Source organism: Lepidochelys kempii, chromosome 1 (genome assembly GCF_965140265.1).
Source record: "Lepidochelys kempii isolate rLepKem1 chromosome 1, rLepKem1.hap2, whole genome shotgun sequence".
Taxonomy (NCBI): domain Eukaryota; kingdom Metazoa; phylum Chordata; order Testudines; family Cheloniidae; genus Lepidochelys; species Lepidochelys kempii.
In genome coordinates this window covers 242283076-242303078 of record NC_133256.1, presented here as the reverse complement: position 1 = coordinate 242303078, position 20003 = coordinate 242283076, and the positions used below count along the sequence as shown (strand labels likewise).

At 46.6% G+C, this 20003-nt stretch overlaps 1 protein-coding gene across 5 annotated transcripts in view; it reads left to right on the top strand.

Annotated features, from left to right (window-relative positions):
* IQSEC3 (IQ motif and Sec7 domain ArfGEF 3) overlaps positions 1-20003 on the top strand; it is a 127381-nt gene that overhangs the window by 59532 nt on the left and 47846 nt on the right. For all 5 annotated transcript variants that reach the window (XM_073321028.1, XM_073321064.1, XM_073321055.1 and 2 more), the window contains exon 2: positions 1344-1424. In XM_073321028.1, coding sequence (XP_073177129.1) covers positions 1344-1424 — 81 coding nt within the window. The remainder of the gene's footprint in view (positions 1-1343; positions 1425-20003) is intronic.

Here is a 20003-nt window from a genome sequence, read left to right as displayed (position 1 = left end):
TTGTTGTTGTTGCTGGGCTAGAATCAGGCAAAATGCCATTAAATCACAGAGTCAACAGATTCTCGGCTGGTACAAATCGATGTAGCTCCACTGACTTGGAGCTAGGACTATTTACATCAGCTAAGTATTTGGATCACTCTATCTCCCTTGTTTTCTGACCCTTTCTTTCCATTTTCTTTTTCTCTTCTCCACTTTTTTCCCCCCTCTCTCTCAATTTGTCTTTTGTTCACTTTTTTGGTGCCTTTGGGCAAAAATTTCAAACGTGGCCAAGGATTTTGAGTGCCCCTGTTTTCTTGGAGGTCAATCTTGAGTCATCTGAAAGGGGTCTGGTTTTCAGAGGTGTTGGATGGCTGCAGTTCCTACTGCATTCAGATGGGATTTTGTGAGTGTTCAACTCTTCAGAGAACCAGACCCTTGAAAATGCTTCCAGATGGGGCCCAGAAAATAGAAGCACACAAAATCAGTGGCCACTTTTGAAAATCAGGACCCATTTTTTCTCCCCGCAGACAAATTCTTCCTTCATTTCCATATTTTAAATCTGTCTCTGAATACTTCACTCTTATTTCAAGCTGTTTTTCTTTTTGGATTTGGTCTCTGCTTTTATCTTCTTTGTTTCATTCTCTTCCTCTCCTCCATTCCCCTCTCTCCTTTCCTCCTCCACTCCAGTCTGCTCAAGTTGGGCTCTGATGCAGGGAAGCTGCTTCCCCAAAGCAGGCTGTGAGGATGTTTTGGAAGGAGAGCGGGAGGCAGAAGCAAGTTAGAGGGACGCTCTCTGCAGGTGCCAGTGAGATGACAGTCCTGCACTAAGCTGGTTGAAATAGAAAACAACATGTGTGGGGGAGGGAGGATTTCAGTGTTGTTTCCATTTTGCAGGATTCAGAAAAAAATTCCCTCCAAAAATTCTTGACTTTTTACTTATTAAATGAGTGTTGAAACAGCACCCAGGCAAAGAAAGCATTTGCTCCACATTCAGCAAAACTGAAATGAAAAAAAAAAAGTCAACTGTATTTCATTACACTTTTTTTTTATATAAAAGGCCTTTTATTTTTTTAACAAAGAAAACATTTGATTTGAAACATTTTGCCTCACTCTACGCTGCATGATGCTAGTGGCAAGGCATGTGAGGGAGGGAGGGGAGATGACTACTCCCTCCTACCATGCTTTGTTCCCCACCTCCTGGTCCAAAGGATTCATGTTATAATCTGATTTCTCCTCAGCTGTAAAGAGCCACCATCACTGAACAGCTGCAATGCCCAGGAATAGACTTGAACAGGACAGTGTCCTATGAGCTTGCCAAAGACTGAGATGAACTCTTACCTGCCACTGTTTGTCTTCTCTTACAGGAATGAAACGGTTTTACACCAATTCTGCTGCCCAGCAGCTGATGCAGAGCAGAAGCCTTCATCTCTGGACTCCTCACCAAGGTGGGAGACTGCTGTCACCATGGGCTTCTCCTTTCCATCCCTCTCCTCCTCTCACTACCCCATCACACTCCTCCCTGCCCCAAATACACACCCCATACCCTGCTGTCATTCACCCCCATCCCTCCTATAAACGTGTCCCCACCACTGCTCTTCCTCACACACCCCTCGCTCTTCTCTCCCAGGTATGCCACCCAGTATGTTTTAATCACACACACACACACATACACCCCTCAGCCTCCACACACACACACACCCTCGGTCTCTCTCTCTCACACACACACGTACACACACCTTCCACCAGGGTTTAGGGCTGATCTTACAGAAGTGCAATGGAATTTCATATTATAGTGGTACAGCTTGTTTAAATACTATTTAAGCTATTGCAGTGTAGGTTGCCAGGTGAAATGGGCTGAATTTTCCAGAGAAGGGTAATTGTAATGGTACTAACCTGTGTACAAGTTAGCATGGCATGGGCCCACATTGACCACACAACTGAGAGTGATGCAACCCTCTCTGACCGGCAGCGGGCATCAGAACCGAAACCAAAAGTCCAAAAATGAGAAGGCAAATCAAAAACAACCCGGGAGAGCCATTTCCAGTTAGCAATGCACAAATAGAACCTGCCCCCCATGCCTGGGCTACTTGCTACATTTCCATAGCTAGGACCGTCATGTCCTGAAAACAGTAGGCAGTGTGCTAGGAACTGCCCAAACCTGGGGCTGGTCAATGCAGCATTCCCAGTTTGCCACTGGAAAGAGCAGCTTTTGACATGACTGTTTCACTCTCTCCTTTGTCAGGATCCACCTGAGAGATGGCTGACCTTTTTAGCTGAGTCTGAAAGTCTGGGTGTACCAGTCCACTTTAAGCCTTGCTCTCCCAGCACTTAGATACTATGCTGACAGGAGTATCAAAAATACTTGGGATAGACAAGATGCCGATATAGACGCGGCCTCCACTCTCCATGTTCTCTCTCATCCTAACCCTCTCCCAGCTCCCTCTCACCCACTCCGTCCCATCCTTCTCTATCTCGCATGGACACATGCTCCTTCTTCTCTCACCCTCTCATACGCCTGCTTTTGGCCGCTAGGGGGTTTGTTTTTAGAAATTTATGTCCCATTGAAAGAGTCTTTCATCTGACCTTTGACATTAACATCGGAAGCCAGCATTCCTGGGAATGGCTCCAGGCGGTGTGGGGCAGGTGAGTTGTAGAGGCGCCTCAGGGTGGTGGTCTGCAAAATGCTGTTTTTCTTGATTTGTCCTGCTCACTGGAACAGCCTCTGAGTCCTGATCACCATGCAGTGAAAAGTTTGAGAACTGACCACTGTGAAGAGAACAAATGGGCACATGCATTCGGGGGATGTGTGGGGTCCTGCTGTACTCAGGGAGGGGCAGGGAGAGTGGGCTCGCTCCTGCTCTTTAGTAGCCAAGACTAAATGTGGAAGGAAGGCAGGGATAATCCTCTGTGCTGAACTGGACTTCAGTGCTGAGGGTATGAGCGTGGGGAGGGTGGTCTAAGCCTTGAGTGGAGTCTAGAGCCAAACTTCAATGAGTGTGATAGAGGGATGCAAGCCCTACGAGGAAGTGAAGTCTGTGGAGATTGCTGTGCTAGAGGCAGTTTGGCCTCTCACCTGCAGCTTTGGAAAGATAGAACTATGGGTCATGTGCCTTGTTTGGCCAGATTGAGACCCCTTTTAGTCTGGGTTTTCAGTGTTCATGACCCTGGCCTTTGGGCCCCTCCCCCTCCCCACTCTACCTCATTTCTAATGTGTTTGTGGCTTTTTTTGGCTTAGTTTTTAGTCATTTGTGGTTATGTCTACGCTGCAAAAAAGACCCACAGCTGGCCAAGTCAGCTGACTCAGGCTCTGGCAGTGGGGTTATTAATTTGCCATGTAGATGTTTGGGCTTGGGCTGGAGCCCAGGCTGTGGGACCTTCCCACCTCACAGGGTCTCAGAACCTGGGCTCCAGTCTGAGCCCGAATATCTATACTGCAACATTATAGCCCCACAGCCCAGGCCCCGTGAACCTGACTCAGCTGACTCAGGCCAGCTGTGGGTCTTTTATTGCAGGGTAGACCCTGTCTCCCTGGCCTACATGGCTTAGTCACTCCCAGGAGGTCTTAAACTCTATGGTTACTTGCTGTGTGCCTAACCCCACAGCCCTTCTCATTAACCCATCAACTCCCTACAATGCAGGCAAAGACATCACAAGCCATGACACGCAGAATGCCTTGGACTCTCTTGCTGTTTGTAGTAATGCTGGGTAAACACAGAATTCCTGCCTCCAGATCTGCCAGGTGAATGTAGGCAGAAGAAATTATTCCGTAATCATTTGTTTGAAAGTGTCTCAGCATTTGTCATGTTGAAGTCTGCACTTGAGCTCAACCCATGGAGCTTGGATCTAGGTCAGCGTCCAAACTTCCACAACGAACTTCACAGTCTGTGCTCCTGATTAAGCCCTTTTATACAGCTTTCTGCCTGTATCATGCCATTGACCATGCCTGTCTTAGCTTATCATGGTCTACCTGGTACTCAGTCTCCCTCCTTCCTTCTCAGAGAGCCAGTCTCCCTCTCAGCTCTGGGTGCTACAACCCACTGCAGCTTCCTCATGGCTTGGCCATCATGCTGAGGAAGTATATTCCCTGGAAAGATGATGAAGTTCTGAAAAGTTCCCAGGCATACTGTGGCATTGCTAAGCCAGTGACACAAAGGCCAGCCGGGTGTGAGGAATGACTCTCCTCTATGGGCAATCCAAGTTTGGGTCCTGAGCTCAGTGTCTTACCCCTCCCCAGCACCTGCCTTCAGGCTGCCAGCAACGTTGATGCAATATGTCCATCCAGTCCATGAGGATAAGAAAGCACCTCATGTCACTGTCATCAAGGGCTCTCCTCCCATAGCTGATCCCCAGAACAGTATTGATGGGCTCCAGAGCTCCATGGCTAGAAGGAAGGTGGGTTTCCATGACTCAGAACCTTGAGGATGATGGAAAGGAAGTAAATGGAAAGGAAAATAGGTGGGGGGATCTTATAGGGACCCCTCTTCCCTGCCTAATAACGCATAGCCCCCACACCTGTCCCTCCATGAGAGAAGCTTGTGCATGGAGAATAAAGATGGTTTGAACCTCTCCAGCTTTATAGAGGCCAGAAACAGATACAGACTTGTCCGCTTTTCAATTAGCAATCCTTAAATGTAGGCTGTGTCTCAGTGTCTGTATCACGTGACAGTGTGGTCCCAACAGTGTGGTGCTGTTGTCTATTAGATAACCCAGGTTGGTTTTTTTCCCCCCTTTTTGTCCAAGATCAGACATTTCCCTAAATGAGATCAATCCTGTCAGAACTGATGCTGCTAATAACCATCAGCCGTCTAGTTTTAATTAGAGTTTGCTTCATTAATGCCTTGACTCCTCTCTGCGCAGCAGATTAAATAATGTACTTGCAGCTCATTTACACAAGCTCCCAAACTGCAGGCCTGAGCTGAAATCCTTTAATTAAACAGCCCGGCTGATCCCTGCTGCTGCCTCAGCTCATCAGTCTAAGCCGATTAAAGAGAACAGGGACTAATAACGAGCATAAACAGGGCAGTGACTCTTGTCTCTTCAAGGGACTTTGGAGACTCCAGTGGTGGTTGGGCCACTGACTTCTCTCCTGTAGGGAACCTGGGCTCAGTCCTAACTTACCGGGGAAGTCCCGGATGACTGGAAAAAGGCTAATGTAGTGCCAATCTTTAAAAAAGGGAAGAAGGAAGATCCTGGGAACTACAGGCCAGTCAGCCTCACCTCAGTTCCTGGAAAAATCATGGAGCAGGTCCTCAAAGAATCAATCCTGAAGCACTTGCATGAGAGGAAAGTGATCAGGAACAGCCAGCATGGATTCATCAAGGGAAGGTCATGCCTGACTAATCTAATCACCTTTTATGATGAGATTACTGGTTCTGTGGATGAAGGGAAAGCAGTGGATGTATTGTTTCTTGACTTTAGCAAAGCTTTTGACATGGTCTCCCATAGTATTCTTGTCACCAAGTTAAGGAAGTATGGGCTGGATGAATGCACTATAAGGTGGGTAGAAAGCTGGCTAGATTGTCGGGCTCAACGGGTAGTGATCAATGGCTCCATGTCTAGTTGGCAGCCGGTATCAAGTGGAGTGCCCCAAGGGTCGGTCCTGGGGCCGGTTTTATTCAATATCTTCATAAATGATCTGGAGGATGGTGTGGATTGCACTCTCAGCAAATTTGCGGATGATACTAAACTGGGAGGAGTGGTAGATACGCTGGAGGGGAGGGATAGGATACAGAAGGACCTAGACCAATTGGAAGATTGGGCCAAAAGGAATCTGATGAGGTTCAATAAGGATAAGTGCAGGGTCCTGCACTTAGGACGGAAGAACCCAATGCACAGCTACAGACTAGGGACCGAATGGCTAGGCAGCAGTTCTGCGGAAAAGGACCTAGGGGTGACAGTGGACGAGAAGCTGGATATGAGTCAGCAGTGTGCCCTTGTTGCCAAGAAGGCCAATGGCATTTTGGGATGTATAAGTAGGGGCATAGCGAGCAGATCGAGGGACGTGATCGTTCCCCTCTATTCGACATTGGTGAGGCCTCATCTGGAGTACTGTGTCCAGTTTTGGGCCCCACACTTCAAGAAGGATGTGGATAAATTGGAGAGAGTCCAGCGAAGGGCAGCAAAAATGATTAGGGGACTGGAACACATGAGTTATGAGGAGAGGCTGAGGGAGCTGGGATTGTTTAGCCTGCAGAAGAGAAGAATGAGGGGGGATTTGATAGCTGCTTTCAACTACCTGAAAGGGGGTTCCAAAGAGGATGGCTCTAGACTGTTCTCAATGGTAGCAGATGACAGAACGAGGAGTAATGGTCTCAAGTTGCAGTGGGGGAGGTTTAGATTGGATATTAGGAAAAACTTTTTCACTAAGAGGGTGGTGAAACACTGGAATGCGTTACCTAGGGAGGTGGTAGAATCTCCTTCCTTAGAGGTTTTTAAGGTCAGGCTTGACAAAGCCCTGGCTGGGATGATTTAACTGGGAATTGGTCCTGCTTTGAGCAGGGGGTTGGACTAGATGACCTTCTGGGGTCCCTTCCAACCCTGATATTCTATGATTCTATGATTCTACCACATGGCAGGACCTACAGAAGTGGCAAGGTTCTTATTGCAGTGGGAAGGGTTACAAGCCAAAGGCATCACCAGCCCGTGGGGGCTACAGAAACTGTCCTGCTCTCCTGGGACAGTAGGAAGGAAATACCAGATGGGTGGCTGGGAATGGGGCAGTGGGAGGGTAACCCGAGTCAGTGAGCAAAGGAGATGAAGGTAAGACCCGGCACCTAGAACAAAGGGAGGCATGACACCAAGCCATCAGAGCAGAGACAGGGTGGCAGGAGGGTACCAGCAAGCATTCAGTGCAGGGATGGGGCAGCTGGAGGGTAACTTTGGGACCCCAGAATAGGTGGAGGGTGGCAAGAGAGTAACACTGGGCAATAAGCACTGGGACAAAACAGCAGGAGGGCAACACCTGGCAGTAGAAGCACCTGTCTCTGTGTGTTTTGTGGTGATGTTTGTTATCTGTTGTCATGGTGTGGTTTCCCCTCTCCTCTTCTCTGCAAAGCTGACTCTCTCTTTGTTGCCCATCCATCAGGAAAGGCTTTGAAATGCCGGTGGGTGGGAACTGATTGAGAGAAGGTCAGTGTCTAACTCCTCAACAGAGACCAACTGAACGAGGCACTTTCAGTTGCTCCTGCTCTTCCTCATCTGATTCAGAGCACTGTCAGCCACAAGCAAAATGGAGTCTCTGGAGGGCTATGGCTCCCAGCACTTCTAGATGCAACAGCTCACCTTGCTTTCTGACGGGGGGGGCTGTGCTAGGGATCACCAGGATCAGCTTTGAAGACTAAAGAAGCTCTCACAGAGGTGGCATTGGCAGACAGATCTGTACTCTGAGGTTGTGTCTGGGATACCCAGGTCCAGTGTGTAGAATCAGAGTTAGGAGAGTGGCACCAGCAGCCAGTCTCACACTGTGGGGCTGTGCTAAGGATACCCAGATACAGGTTACAGTGGAAAGGATTAGATTGTAGCTGAGATTATAGGGCAGGGACCATCTTTTGTTCTGTGTCTGTGCAGCATCTAGCACAAAGGGGTCCTAGTCCGTGCCTGGGGCTGCTAAGCACTATTGCAAGGCAAATAATAAATAATGATGATGATACAGGAAACTTCATGGGGGAGATATGCAGATCCAGGGCTAGCCTAGGTCAGCCCCAGAGCACAGGAGACTTCACGGAGTAGGCACTGACAACCTGCCCTGCTCTTTTCCTGAGTGCTGCTTAGACTCTGATTTGACCAAACCCCATAATTTCATGAGGCGACTGCTCTTTTCGTGCTGGCTTCTGCTGTTAACAGCAGAGTTTCATTCTCGGGATTTGAATAGCCCAGTAATTGCATCCCTGCTTATCCCAGTCTCACACAGTGGAGTCTGGCGTCCCAGAACAATGACCTTAAAATGTGTCCAGCAGCAACCCATCTCTAATGGGATTACACACCATTTGCTTTTGTGAGAGGTAATGGGACTAAGATGAGAAAGATTTGTTTCTATTAGAGTAATGAGAGGAAATGCTGGAATCACAATTGGAGGGAACAGCGTGTTCATTCACTTGCCTTTCCCGGGCTTTTTGGAGGCTGCCTCAGGCTCCCCACACAGAGCTGCAGAGCAAATAAGGAGAAAAATCAACTGTACCAGTGATGGGAAGAGTTCTACAAAATATGTTAAGACGCTCAGGTGGAATTGCTGTAGCAATGAACTTTGGGTTTGTACTGGAGATAGGCACAACCCTATCCAGTTCCTAAGCAGAATGGATGGGATCCCACATATCTTTATGTGGGCGGGAGGGGATTGGATCCCAGCTGGGTTTATGGGCAAGGGAGGCAACTTTCAGCTGTCTGTGGGGATGGGGGGAGAGGGGATGGGATCTGAGTTGGTTTTGGAAGGGAGAAAGGCAGTAGGATGAGCACGGTCTCTGGTGGGATAGGAAGGGGCTGGGAACTGAACTATCTGTGGGAAGGGTAGGGGAGCTGTGCCTATGGGATCTGCATGTACTAGTTTCCTTCTGAGATTTAATTTTCCCTCTATAACGTGCTGCTTAGAGCAGGGTTGAAATGTGAGCAGAGCAACTTCACAATTACAGAGCAATTAAATCCTAACTCAATACAGTTGAGACTTCAAACAGCTGCATACTCATTCCTAAAGTGCCTGCTGGATTAGTCACTGCCACAGCCTGGCTGCTGCTTGGAATCTCAGCACCAATTACCAGTGAGGAAATGAGCCTTTGGTCTCATCTCCAGGTCAGCCTCTCCTGCAGCCATTGTGAAATTCCCTCTTGCCATGTCTCTGAACTGCTAAGAGTTTAACATACATTAATGGAAGATGGAAGCGATCCCATGTGCGTGGCACCCTGTGGCCATGTGCAGAGGAGTAACAAGTGGATGTTGGACAAATACCTCAAGGTCTCAGGCCTCTGGCCAGCAGAAACATGGCCTCTCATGCAGCAATGCACTCCTCCAGGCAGCCTGAGCAGATGTGGCAATGAGCAGGTGTCTTGGGCAGCAGTGGGAAGAGGGTGGTTCCTTAATTCTGATCCCCCTTTATCCTGGAAGGTTATTTGCCATCACCTCTTTCTGTGTCTTCACGCAACCTATTTCTGTCGTGCTTGTATTACTTCTCTTCACAGGAAGAAAAAGACCTCTGTAAATTTTGAAAGGCATTAACACAAGAGAACTGTAAATACTCACATGATCACTGTTGTCTCAGTGGCATGCCCCCTACCTGTGATCACACTATTGTATCCCAGAGGCCCTCTCATTATTCCATCGTACTTTGCTTCGTAAAATGCACCCACCACTTTGCCCCGAGCCAACTTAGGTTTTGCCCCAGTCACTCGAAATTGCCTCGTAGAAGACTCTAGCAGCACCTCTAGTTTGGACTGGATGTGTGATGCTCTCTAAGGCTGGAGCCACTGAAGTAAATGGGAATTGAATCATTCCCTGGTCCAGGCATCCTCCACTCTATGCCTCACGGAGACACCTTTCTACAAGACTTGGAGCGAGGAAGGGAATGATGAAGATTCTGAATATGTTTTTAATGGGCCCAAATCCATCCCAGATGTAACTCCACTGAGTTACATGAGGGTTGATTTTGGTCCATTATGTTTATAGTTGTGAAAGGCTGGCTAATGCCTTACAGAAAACACTGTAACAGTATCGTATGTAGAAAGAATTCTGCCAGCTTTTTGGCTGATGGGATTGATAATAGGGTATGGAGCCTTGCACCTTAAGGTCACTGATTCCACCCAGCTTGGGTTTGCTGTGAACGATGGCTGTTATCCTCTGGTGGCTGTTCTCTAGCCCACGCGATGGTAGTTCCAGTCTGTAATCTAGGGGCTCTATTGCCCTTCCACAAATCAGCATCACAGCTGTCACTAATTGGCCCCCTTGCTAACCGTGTTAAACAGGGAGCTCCGAGATTGCATAGATTATGGAGACTGACTATCCACCTAATTTGTAGAGTTTGGCTCCTCCAGGTCAGGGTGGAAGCGGCGTGGAGACAGCTTGCACTTCCACTGTCCATGTTATACCAGTCCTGAGGACTGGGAACTTCAGCATCTGAGGCTTTTAATCTGGCTCATTTCTCCCCAACTAAATGTATACACAACATTATTTTAAAACAGAAATGAGAGAAGTTTCAGCAACAATTCTGCTTCACTAGCACGTCTTGTTTGCACTCTTTTCTTCTCATTTCTTTCCCTTATTGAGGTCACCCGCATGAAGAGAGGATTTTTGTTTCTGAGCAGCTCATCTATTTCTTATTTTTTCCTCCCTGTAGACCTAATAATCTTCTGTTTGAGGCATAGCAATTGCTGCTATGGGGATGCCATAAACAGAGAGGGATGGGGCTGCAGAGTTCAGCTATCGAGCAAAACATCCCCCCGACTCAGTGATGCCTGGGATTTGGTTTCAGCCCATTGCAGAGATATAGGCCAGGTGTGATGTTTGGTTCCAGCTTTGAAGTCACCCAGAATTTAGATGTGTTCAGATACTGGTTTCTGAAATTGCTTAGCAGTGATAGAGACAGAAGTTGGCCATAATATTCTGAGCATATCAGGATCCAGATCTGGACCATTCCAAAACTTTAGGCTTGCTCTAACCTAGGATTTTGGCCCATCTCTACAAACACAGGATGATAATGATTATACCATAGAGGGTGAACGGCAGCAGGAGCAGGTAAACTCCTAAGGAACAGAGACTCTGCTTTAATACTGATGTTCTTAATAACAAAGGGCTTAAACCAGGTAGCTGCTGAGCATCTGTAATGCCCATTGAGGTCAATGGGAGTGACGGGCATTCTGTAGCTCACAGATTCAGGCCCAAAGATAAAGGAGGGGCGAGGGAAGAAGTGGAGATTCAAGGCACACATGGAAACATATGGGATTATCAAACATAGGAGGAATTATTTATATAAAGAAGAATTTTTAAATGTCATTTTCCACCAGACACCAGCCGCTCTTTGGGGTTTCTTATAAGGGATGATTGTTATTCATTAGGAAATTATTCTGAAAATAGGAGCTGCTCACTTTGAAGGCAGCAGCAGAAACAGCAGGGGTGCTCTAAGCACAAAACCACAGTAGCTCTGTTTGTTAATGGGGATTTGGTGGGACTGAACCGTTGACTAAAGGCCGTAAGTGGGCAGCTTCCTGTTCCTGCCTCCCAGCAGCAGGTGCAGCAGCCATTTCCCTCCAGCTTGCCTCAGGAATCTGCTCCCAGCCTTCAGGTGAGGGGAAGGAACTGCAGAACTGCTGAGCATTTGAGCATCCTCCCGAAGGTTTGCCCTCCATCCACTCCTTCCAGTGGGAAGAAGGCAGGAGACAGGGTCCAAAGGAAACCAAATCTAAGCCTCACACTGTAGATTCTGAAAAATACACATCAGACAGAGCCTGCATTTTGTGGTCAGCTCGCTCTGAGAACTGAGGCTGGTAGAGTCACAAACAACTCCACGGCTCGGCATTTCACCAGAGTTAATCTTTCCTGCTCTTCTATTTCTATGTTTACTCCGTTGCATATTCAGGTCCTGCCATAGGGAAACCGAGACATGGGGTGGGGAGCACCCTGATCATCTCTTCCCACATGGAACAGAGTAGGCTGTTTGTTATGTTCATGATGGTAGCAATGACATTGGGAGAGGATCAGTCACAGCTGATCCCCAGTTTGATGTAACCTCCACAGGCTACAGGTTCATGGTTATAACACTGGAAGAGGATGCTGGGGAGCTCAGTCCTGGTTTGGGGGTGATCTTGGTGTTCTACTTCGTTGTATGCAGCTGATTCTCTTGAGCGCAAAAAGTGGTACTGATAGAGAGGGCAAGGAGGCAGAGAGGAACTGAAAGAAAGAATGGCATGAAAGAGAAAAGGAATCAGAAAGAGAACAAGAGCGAGAGAGAAAGCATATTTGAGAGAGAACGGAATAGGACCTTTGGGCCAGGATATTCCTATTTATACTGGTGTAAATCTGGAATAACAGCAGTGAATGTCTGAGCTTTTATTAGCAGATTTGCATGCAGTAAAATATCAGCACAAGCACCCGAATGGCCCTTTATCCTTCCCCGCGTAGCAGTGCATGCTTTCCTCACCAGCAGAAGAGGGTGTATCTGTGGGCCCATATTTCTACTCATCCCCCTGTGAAGCACGCCCTGTGTTCAAATTGAAATCAGCTGTCTTGAAAGAGCGCAGCTGTGCGCCGAAGCCCCTTCCCCCATTCCTTTTTCTACCAAGGCTCTCAGATCCTGTAGGAAGAGATAAAAAGCTCAGGCCTGACAGACTGAAAGGGGAGCACATCACAGGGCAACTAAGAGCTGTCTCGTGGATCTCTTTAAACAGCCAGCAAAGAGCGGGAGGCTTTGCCCGTCAGAACCGTCTGTCTGCCACCATGTCAGTCTGTGAGCAGCAGGTGAGCATGGAGCCACTCTTTTCTCTCTGGCAATGAACACTCTGACCAGGGGAGATTTGCAAAGGCACAAACGGGAGTTCAAATTCAGTGGGATTTCGGCACCCAACTCCCTTTGAAAAGTCCCAGCCATAGTGGCAAAACGATCCTCACTATGAAACCTGCTGCTGGAGCGGAAGGAGCTGGTGATGATGGGATAAAGGTGGCAGTGAGCAGGGTCTTGTGGGCAGCGTGGAAAGGAGGAGGATAGAGATCTCACAGGCAATGACCATGACAAGATAGTGAGAGGAGCACATGCTGCTGGGGCGCCTTCTCAGCTCCAGTCAGCACACTCACTGGAATCTTGACAGGTTTCAGAGTAACAGCCGTGTTAGTCTGTATTCGCAAAAAGAAAAGGAGTACTTGTGGCACCTTAGAGACTAACCAATTTATTTGAGCATGAGCTTTCGTGAGCTACAGCTCACTTCATCGGATGCATACCGTGGAAACTGCAGCAGACTTTATATACACACAGAGAATATGAAACAATACCTCCTCCCACCCCACTGCCCTGCTGGTAATAGCTTATCTAAAGTGATCATCAACTTGGGCCATTTCCAGCACAAATCCAGGTTTTCTCACCCTCCACCCCCCCCCCCACACAAATTCACTCTCCTGCTGGTGATAGCCCATCCAAAGTGCAGGAAATGGCCCAACTTGATTATCATGCACATTGTGTAAAGAGTTGTCACTTTGGATGGGCTATCACCAGCAGGAGAGTGAATTTGTGTGGGGGGGTGGAGGGTGAGAAAACCTGGATTTGTGCTGGAAATGGCCCAACCTGATGATCACTTTAGATTGATCAAGCTGGGGATGACTGGAGATACCAAGACCATAGGTAAAAATGAAACTGATGAGGTTTGTAGTGGGGATAATGAGAGGGGGTGGAGGAGATGGTGTTTAAATGGAGGCCAATGAGATAATATTTTACATTTATATAGCACGTTTCATCCCAAAGCACTTTACAAACCAGCCTATAGATGCATGTAATAATACTGAAATGCAGCTCCCTCTGGTGTGGTGCACAAGAGCCAGTAGCATGTTTGCTGCACAAAAGCGAGGGGACGTTTAGCTCAGATACGGGGGTAGATTCTTAGGCCCCTTCTACCCTATGACCAAATTTTTCAAACCTGGGGAGGTATAAAATTAGGCTACTACATCCACATTTCGGCACCTAAATAAAAAATGGCCCCAATTTTCAGAAATGGAGAGTGCCTACAAGTCTCACTGAAGTCTGTGGGTGCTAGAGTTGGTCTGCACTTCTGCGCATATGGCCACATTTACTTTGGTACTTACACTGGGCACCACCTTGGAAAATGCTTGCTGGTAACTTTTCACTGATCTTGACTCCAGCTAGCGACGTGGTTGTCTATAAGTAAGGATTGTATCCACATGCCACATGGACAGCTGTGTTAGTCACTGTGGCAGCAGCCATGTGTCACCCTTGCCAGTGGCCTAGGATGGCACACTGTGATCTTCCTGTGAACATGCTGATGTTATGAGTTCATTTTGCTGGGTGGATGGCACCCCCACAAGTGTGCCTGCCTGTGTGACTGGTCCTTTTCCCTCACATCTCTCTGTAGGGTTGGACACCCTGGAGAGCATTGCCCCATGCGTTGCTAGTTCTGCTTTGTGTTCAGGTCCTTTGGGCACTGTAGCCATATGGGGCAGGTGCCCAGAATTTCCCAGAAGGCACTAATATCACAGTGTGCCCAAAAATGGTTGGCACATTACTCTATTGAGAAAAATGCTGGTATGGGGGCACCACTCAACAGGATTAGATGAGCATGTTATGAGCTGGTTTCAAAAACAGAGTGGTACTTACAGGGCCAGATCCTCCCTTGGTGAGAATCAGCAAATCTCCAGTGAGTGATGCCAATTTACACTGATCCTTAGTATAGAAGTGCCTCTAGATCTTTGCTGTCAATATAAAATCCTGTCTTTTTATGATCCCACCTGCAAGGTCCCTGTACAACAAACTACAGAATGGAATTGATTTATCTGCCTCAGAAAGATGAAAGACTGAGGTTACATTGAATCTGAAGGCCCTACATGTCTAGATATGACAAACTAGAGGCATAGGCTACTGAGCCACCTTGTCCACCATTCTAGTGAAGAGAGCTAGAAGAGGGGATAAAGACTCAGTGAAGGGCAGTGACCTAGAAAGGATAAAAGTGTGTAGAAGGCAAAGATGGTGAGGCTGGGTTGGAGGTGGCCGTGACACACATAATTGTGAGGAAGGGGAATAGGGCATTGTTCCCGCTGCCCAGGCTAGTGATTGTGACAGTGATGGAGAAGTTGAGGTGGGGAAGTTCTAATCTGAAAGCTTCTATCCTGGTCTCTTTGTACAACGGGCCAAACCAAAATGCTGGATCTGACTTCTCTGGAACTTTGGGTAAATCCTACTCTGGATCTGAACTTCATCTCTCAGGCAGGTTGCTGGTAACTGGGATACGTTTGTTGGGGAGACCACATTGCTCCTGCTGTTGAGGGTATTTGAGCTTCTTTCTCCTGAGGTTAACACAAAGGACAGTTAGTCATTGGGGATTGCTGTCAGAACTGCATGGACAGTGCTGCATTGACTACAGAGGAGGAAATATGTGAGGCCAGAAACAAAGCCAACGTGTCTTACTATCTCTGAAACTTGAGGCGTTCTGTGAGGCAGGTTCATTCATTGCTTTCAATGCTAACTTGTGGGTGTTTTCTAAGAGGGATACCATAGTCTCTGGGAGGCCATAGTCAATATCAGAGCTTAGCCCAACAGGGTGAAAAGGGTACAGTCCAAAAGGGTACAGATTACTCCTACTGTGCTGTACCATGCACCTGGCAGTGACCAGCTCCACAAAATCCACGAGTCATGCAAGTTCTTCTGATACAGTTTGTGGGTAGATGAAATTTGGGGGAACTCAGGTGTTCCTTCTCCACACAGGTCCTGCTGGCTCCCAACCCTGAACTCATCTGATCTTAACAGTGAAATTCTATCTTCTGCTTGATTGCATAGGCAGGCTTTTGTCAGCAAATTCGGTGATGTTCAAACCTGCCTTAGGGACAAGGAGCCAAGAGATCTGAGTTGAAGTGGCAGAAAGACTGCTTCTGAGAAGCCAAGTTTCCCTTTCCTGGGGCGCTGAGCGGCCAGTTACACTAATGCAGGCTGCCATCTGCTTTTTTCTCCTCTAAAAGGTCATGTTTACCAAACATTGCAGAAGAGGGGTCTGGGGTTAAAGTAAAAGTAATTAAACCCTGAAGAGAATGAGACTCCCTCCTCCTCAATGTTCACTTGGCGTTTTTCACACCACATTGGTATGTGCAGGTGGCGTGCGAGATGTAGCCACGCATAATCTACTCTGCAGTGACAAGCTGCAGGATCTCCTCCTTCATCTAACCCACAAAGACAGGGCGGAAATGCAGAGACTATGGCATCCAGGGCATAAACACAGTGGGCGGCTGAAAGAGATGCTGCAGTTCCATAGGCTGAGCCCCATGTTCCAGAGGAGGGTGAAGTAGGAGTCACTGATGGAAGAAAGAAAGAGGAGAGAGAAACTATCCAGCTGGGATCCAGAAATACCACTGAACAGACATAAGAACCTCAATGAAAATTCCTGAGTAATGACACATGTGACATATTGCCACCCACGTGTGACATATTCCCACATGCTAACATTCAGATACACATGTGACCTACTCCCACCATCCCTTTACTTACTAGGGGAGAGCCACCTCTCCAAGGCTGGTGGTTTTGCAAATCTTTTGAACTGTTCATTGGGTTTATAAATCTAGCCTCAGCTGTGAACTTTTTACATGTCATTTTTCATGGGCAATTCCATTCTTTTTGAAAAAAGGAAAGCGTGTGTCCTGCATATGGGAGAGAAGAAATGCAGAGAACTTAGGCTGGCACAAGTGAGTGGACTCTACAACAGACTGATACTGGACTAAATTTAACTGATCATGCTCAGTTTTGCCAAAAGAGTCAGGACATTCGGGACAGGGTTTAAAAAGGGGTCTGTCTTGGCCAAAACAGGACGTATGGTCACCCTATGCTATGAAACTGGATCCATAGACAAATGTTGTTGCTTGGAGGCCTGATTCTCCACTGCCTTTCATGTCATTTACACTAGTGAAAAATGGGTGCGAATCATTACCATTCTGACCAAGGAGCATTTTACACCTACTTTGAAATGGTGTAAATCCCTGCACCTCGTGCAGGGCAATAGAGAATTAGGTCTGGAGCCTCTACTAAAAGCTGCTGTGTAATGTTTCCAAAGCAGAGTGGCAGCGGCTGTGTTCCACCTCACTGGTGGCTGTATTTTGGATTGACAAGTGATTCTGACATACTCTATGGAGATCCTGGTGTTAGCACTGAAGCATATAAGGAAGGGTATCTAATTTAGCATCTGGGCGCTCAGTCAGGCAATTAGCATAGGTTCACATTTGGAAGATTATCTTTGCAACCATAAGGACTAGAAACTTGCTTTAAAAATAATAAGAGCTTAGATTCTGGAGCACCATTCCGTGGCAATGGGCTGGATTATGCGACAGCCTCAGAATCGCATAGTACATGGTGTCCTGTTTAAGACAATTTCAATACCAAACTATGGAACCTGAGTGCTCTAACTTGGGCAAACAGGGATCCCACGGGATGAGAGGCACCACATAAAGTTATGATATTCTCTAGCTATATCACAAAGACCCCTTCTGATAATGTTTAAGTGATGCTGTCCAGTTCAATCTATTGGAAAGGATGTGAAATGTAATTAATTTCAAATATATTTGCTGTATTGTTAAATATATTTTACAGGTATGTGCTATAGATTTTGTTAAAACATATAACACAAGTAAGGAGAGGTTCTGATCTCAGTTACCTTGCTCTAAACCAGGAGTGATGCCACTGGTGTAAAACTAGTGTGAGAAGAGAATCAGACTCTATTGACTTGAAGAGGGTTATATAGATGTAAATGAGATCAGAATTTGGCTTCTATTTTTGTCTCTGTTGGAGGATAATATCTAAGAAAGCTAAAAATCTGTTGGCATGGGAAATACCCACCAAGAGGACAAGTCCTTGCGTAACTAGCTGGTGCTTTGTTCTATATCATTGTCAATATGCTCTGGGAGAAGTGTGCTGCGGAGTCACCCCCGAATCCCAGCTTACAAACTCCTTAGCAGTAAGTCTGCTGAGCTCAGACACCCAATACTCCATCTCAGCACATCAAGAGTCTCCAAACCCTGAAAAAAAAATCTCATAATATGTTGCCAATCCTGCCTGAGCCATTTTTCACTGTGTTTTGATCAACAAATTCACCATATGCCAGGGATGTCCTCAGGGAAGACTGAGATGGAGGAAACTGAAAAAGCATTTTGGACTGTGCTCAACTAAGCAGTTGTTTTCAGGGAGGAAAGAGGAGGCAGGGGAAAGTGCTGACGTGTCTTGAGAGAGAAGATAGATTCTTGCAGACATAGAGTCCATGTTCCCTGCTCCTGGCTCTTGCTAGCAACATTTTTTATAGTTCTGCATATGGCCCTAAGGGTTTTGATTCTGTAGCCTTCGAAGGCTTTGAAATCTTACCCACACCTCAGACCATAATAATACTGAATACTTACAGTATTTCAAAGCTTTGTATAAACAGTAACTAATGGATCCTCTTAACAGCTTTGTGAGATAGGTTCAAGGAGGAGCATGGTCAGTCAAGCAGCCTTATTCTCTTGACTAGTCTTTGCCTGAGCACAGAGCATAAACCTAAGTTACTGAGCTTTAATACCTTGAAGGAAGGTTTGTAAGTCACACACCCAAAACAGTCATCCGGAGTCATTAGTGGGGTGACATGAAACCACAAAAAGAAGAGAGTTCCAATTGTTTCTCTCCAGCACTCCATCCTCCCCACCCAACTATGTAGTGTGTATCCATCCCTACCACTCTCTCTAGTCTTAGCCATTTGTTTGCTATAATTTATTGTAGGAAAGCTAAGGCAAAGAGATGGGTCTTGCACTTTGACCTGCAGTGAGTTATGTAGCCATGGTATGGTGGTTGAGGAAGCCAACTCTAAAAAGCCTTACTCTTGTGGAGAGCTGCATTGTTCCAGAGTTGGGTAGGTCTCATGGAAAAGTCCTGGCCCTGGAGCAGTGGTGGTCACCATGTACCTCATAATCAGTTCTTTGAGAGCTTTGAAGATTAGCACCATTACCTTGAACAGGATCTGGTTTTCAACAAGGAGCCAGTGTAGTATCTGGAGTGCCCAGGGGATGTGCTCCCACTTACTGGTGTAGATTATCTGCATTTGAATATATTTCAGGGGTTGCCTGTTCCTTCCCCAGTAATAGAGCATCACAGTGCTCATATCTGGTGGTCTTGAAAACATGGATCACCAAGGCCAGGTCTATGTCAGTAAATCTGTCAGTATTAGGCACAGTCTCATGCCCAGCTGCAAATGGAAGAAGATATTTCTATCAGCAATGGCTATTTGGGCCTCTAGTCTCAGTGAGGAGTGCCAGAGGACCCCGAGGCAACGTGCCGTTTTGATGATCTGAGAACTAAAGAGAAATGGCGGTTGTTCCAGCACACCGACAACACAGTGCACTCCAGAACATTGGCGTGGCAGTTCCATACAAACCTGAAAGGCAAGAACCACCTGTGATGTGTCTGGTACTCATTTCCATTTGAAGGGTTTGGGAGTCGCTAACCTTCATTTATCATTTTGCAATTCAGAGACTGCTAGTAGCAAGAGAGAAAAGGAAGCCTTAAAAAAAAAAATACCTGAGCAGTCCTCCTTTTCCTCTGTCACCTCCCTCCAGTCTTCCCTCTGTTTTTCCCCTTCACAGAAATTCAGAAGAACTTCAAGGAAACACCCAAAAAAGCACAGGTATTTCTCCACATACAGAAGCTAAAGTTTGGAGACCTCATTTGTTTATGCAGCACACTGACAAGAAAGTTTATTAGTGCATCAAAGGGGTAGATCCAAATGAGGTTGTAGCACCATCCTCCCCTCTCCAAGGAGACACCCACATTCAATTCTAGAACACTGATGTTCCTGCTTCGCGACGTGTGTCATGCTAGACCAGCAATAGTATTTAATCTAAATGACCAGAGTCCTGTTTTCTATATCCATCAACTTCATCAGCAATCTTAATTTTAGGACAACTTTAGCAACTGACTTCTGTCTACAAGAGTGGATACATGGTTAGCAGCATAATAGCAGGCAGGAACTATCTGAAACATTAAGCAGGTGTCTTCTCTACAACAACCAAATTCTATTAGTAGTAACCAACAGAGCTAGTGTTTTTAGATCATAAAAGTCACATAGGAGCATCCAGAAATAACGAAACAGCTGAATTGGTTGACTCAGTTTTATATCTGGATGCAAGTGATCATGCATCTACCAAATGGATCCCAAAGCACTTTACAAAGTTTTCCTAACGTATTGTACAAGCCACATATAATCCCTCTGCCCATCATGCAAGAATAGCATGGGGTGAAATACAGATTTCATTAATAGTACATAACAATTTTACCCAGCACTTTAAAACAGCAAGTAAAGAATTCAGATGACAATTGAAATGATAGG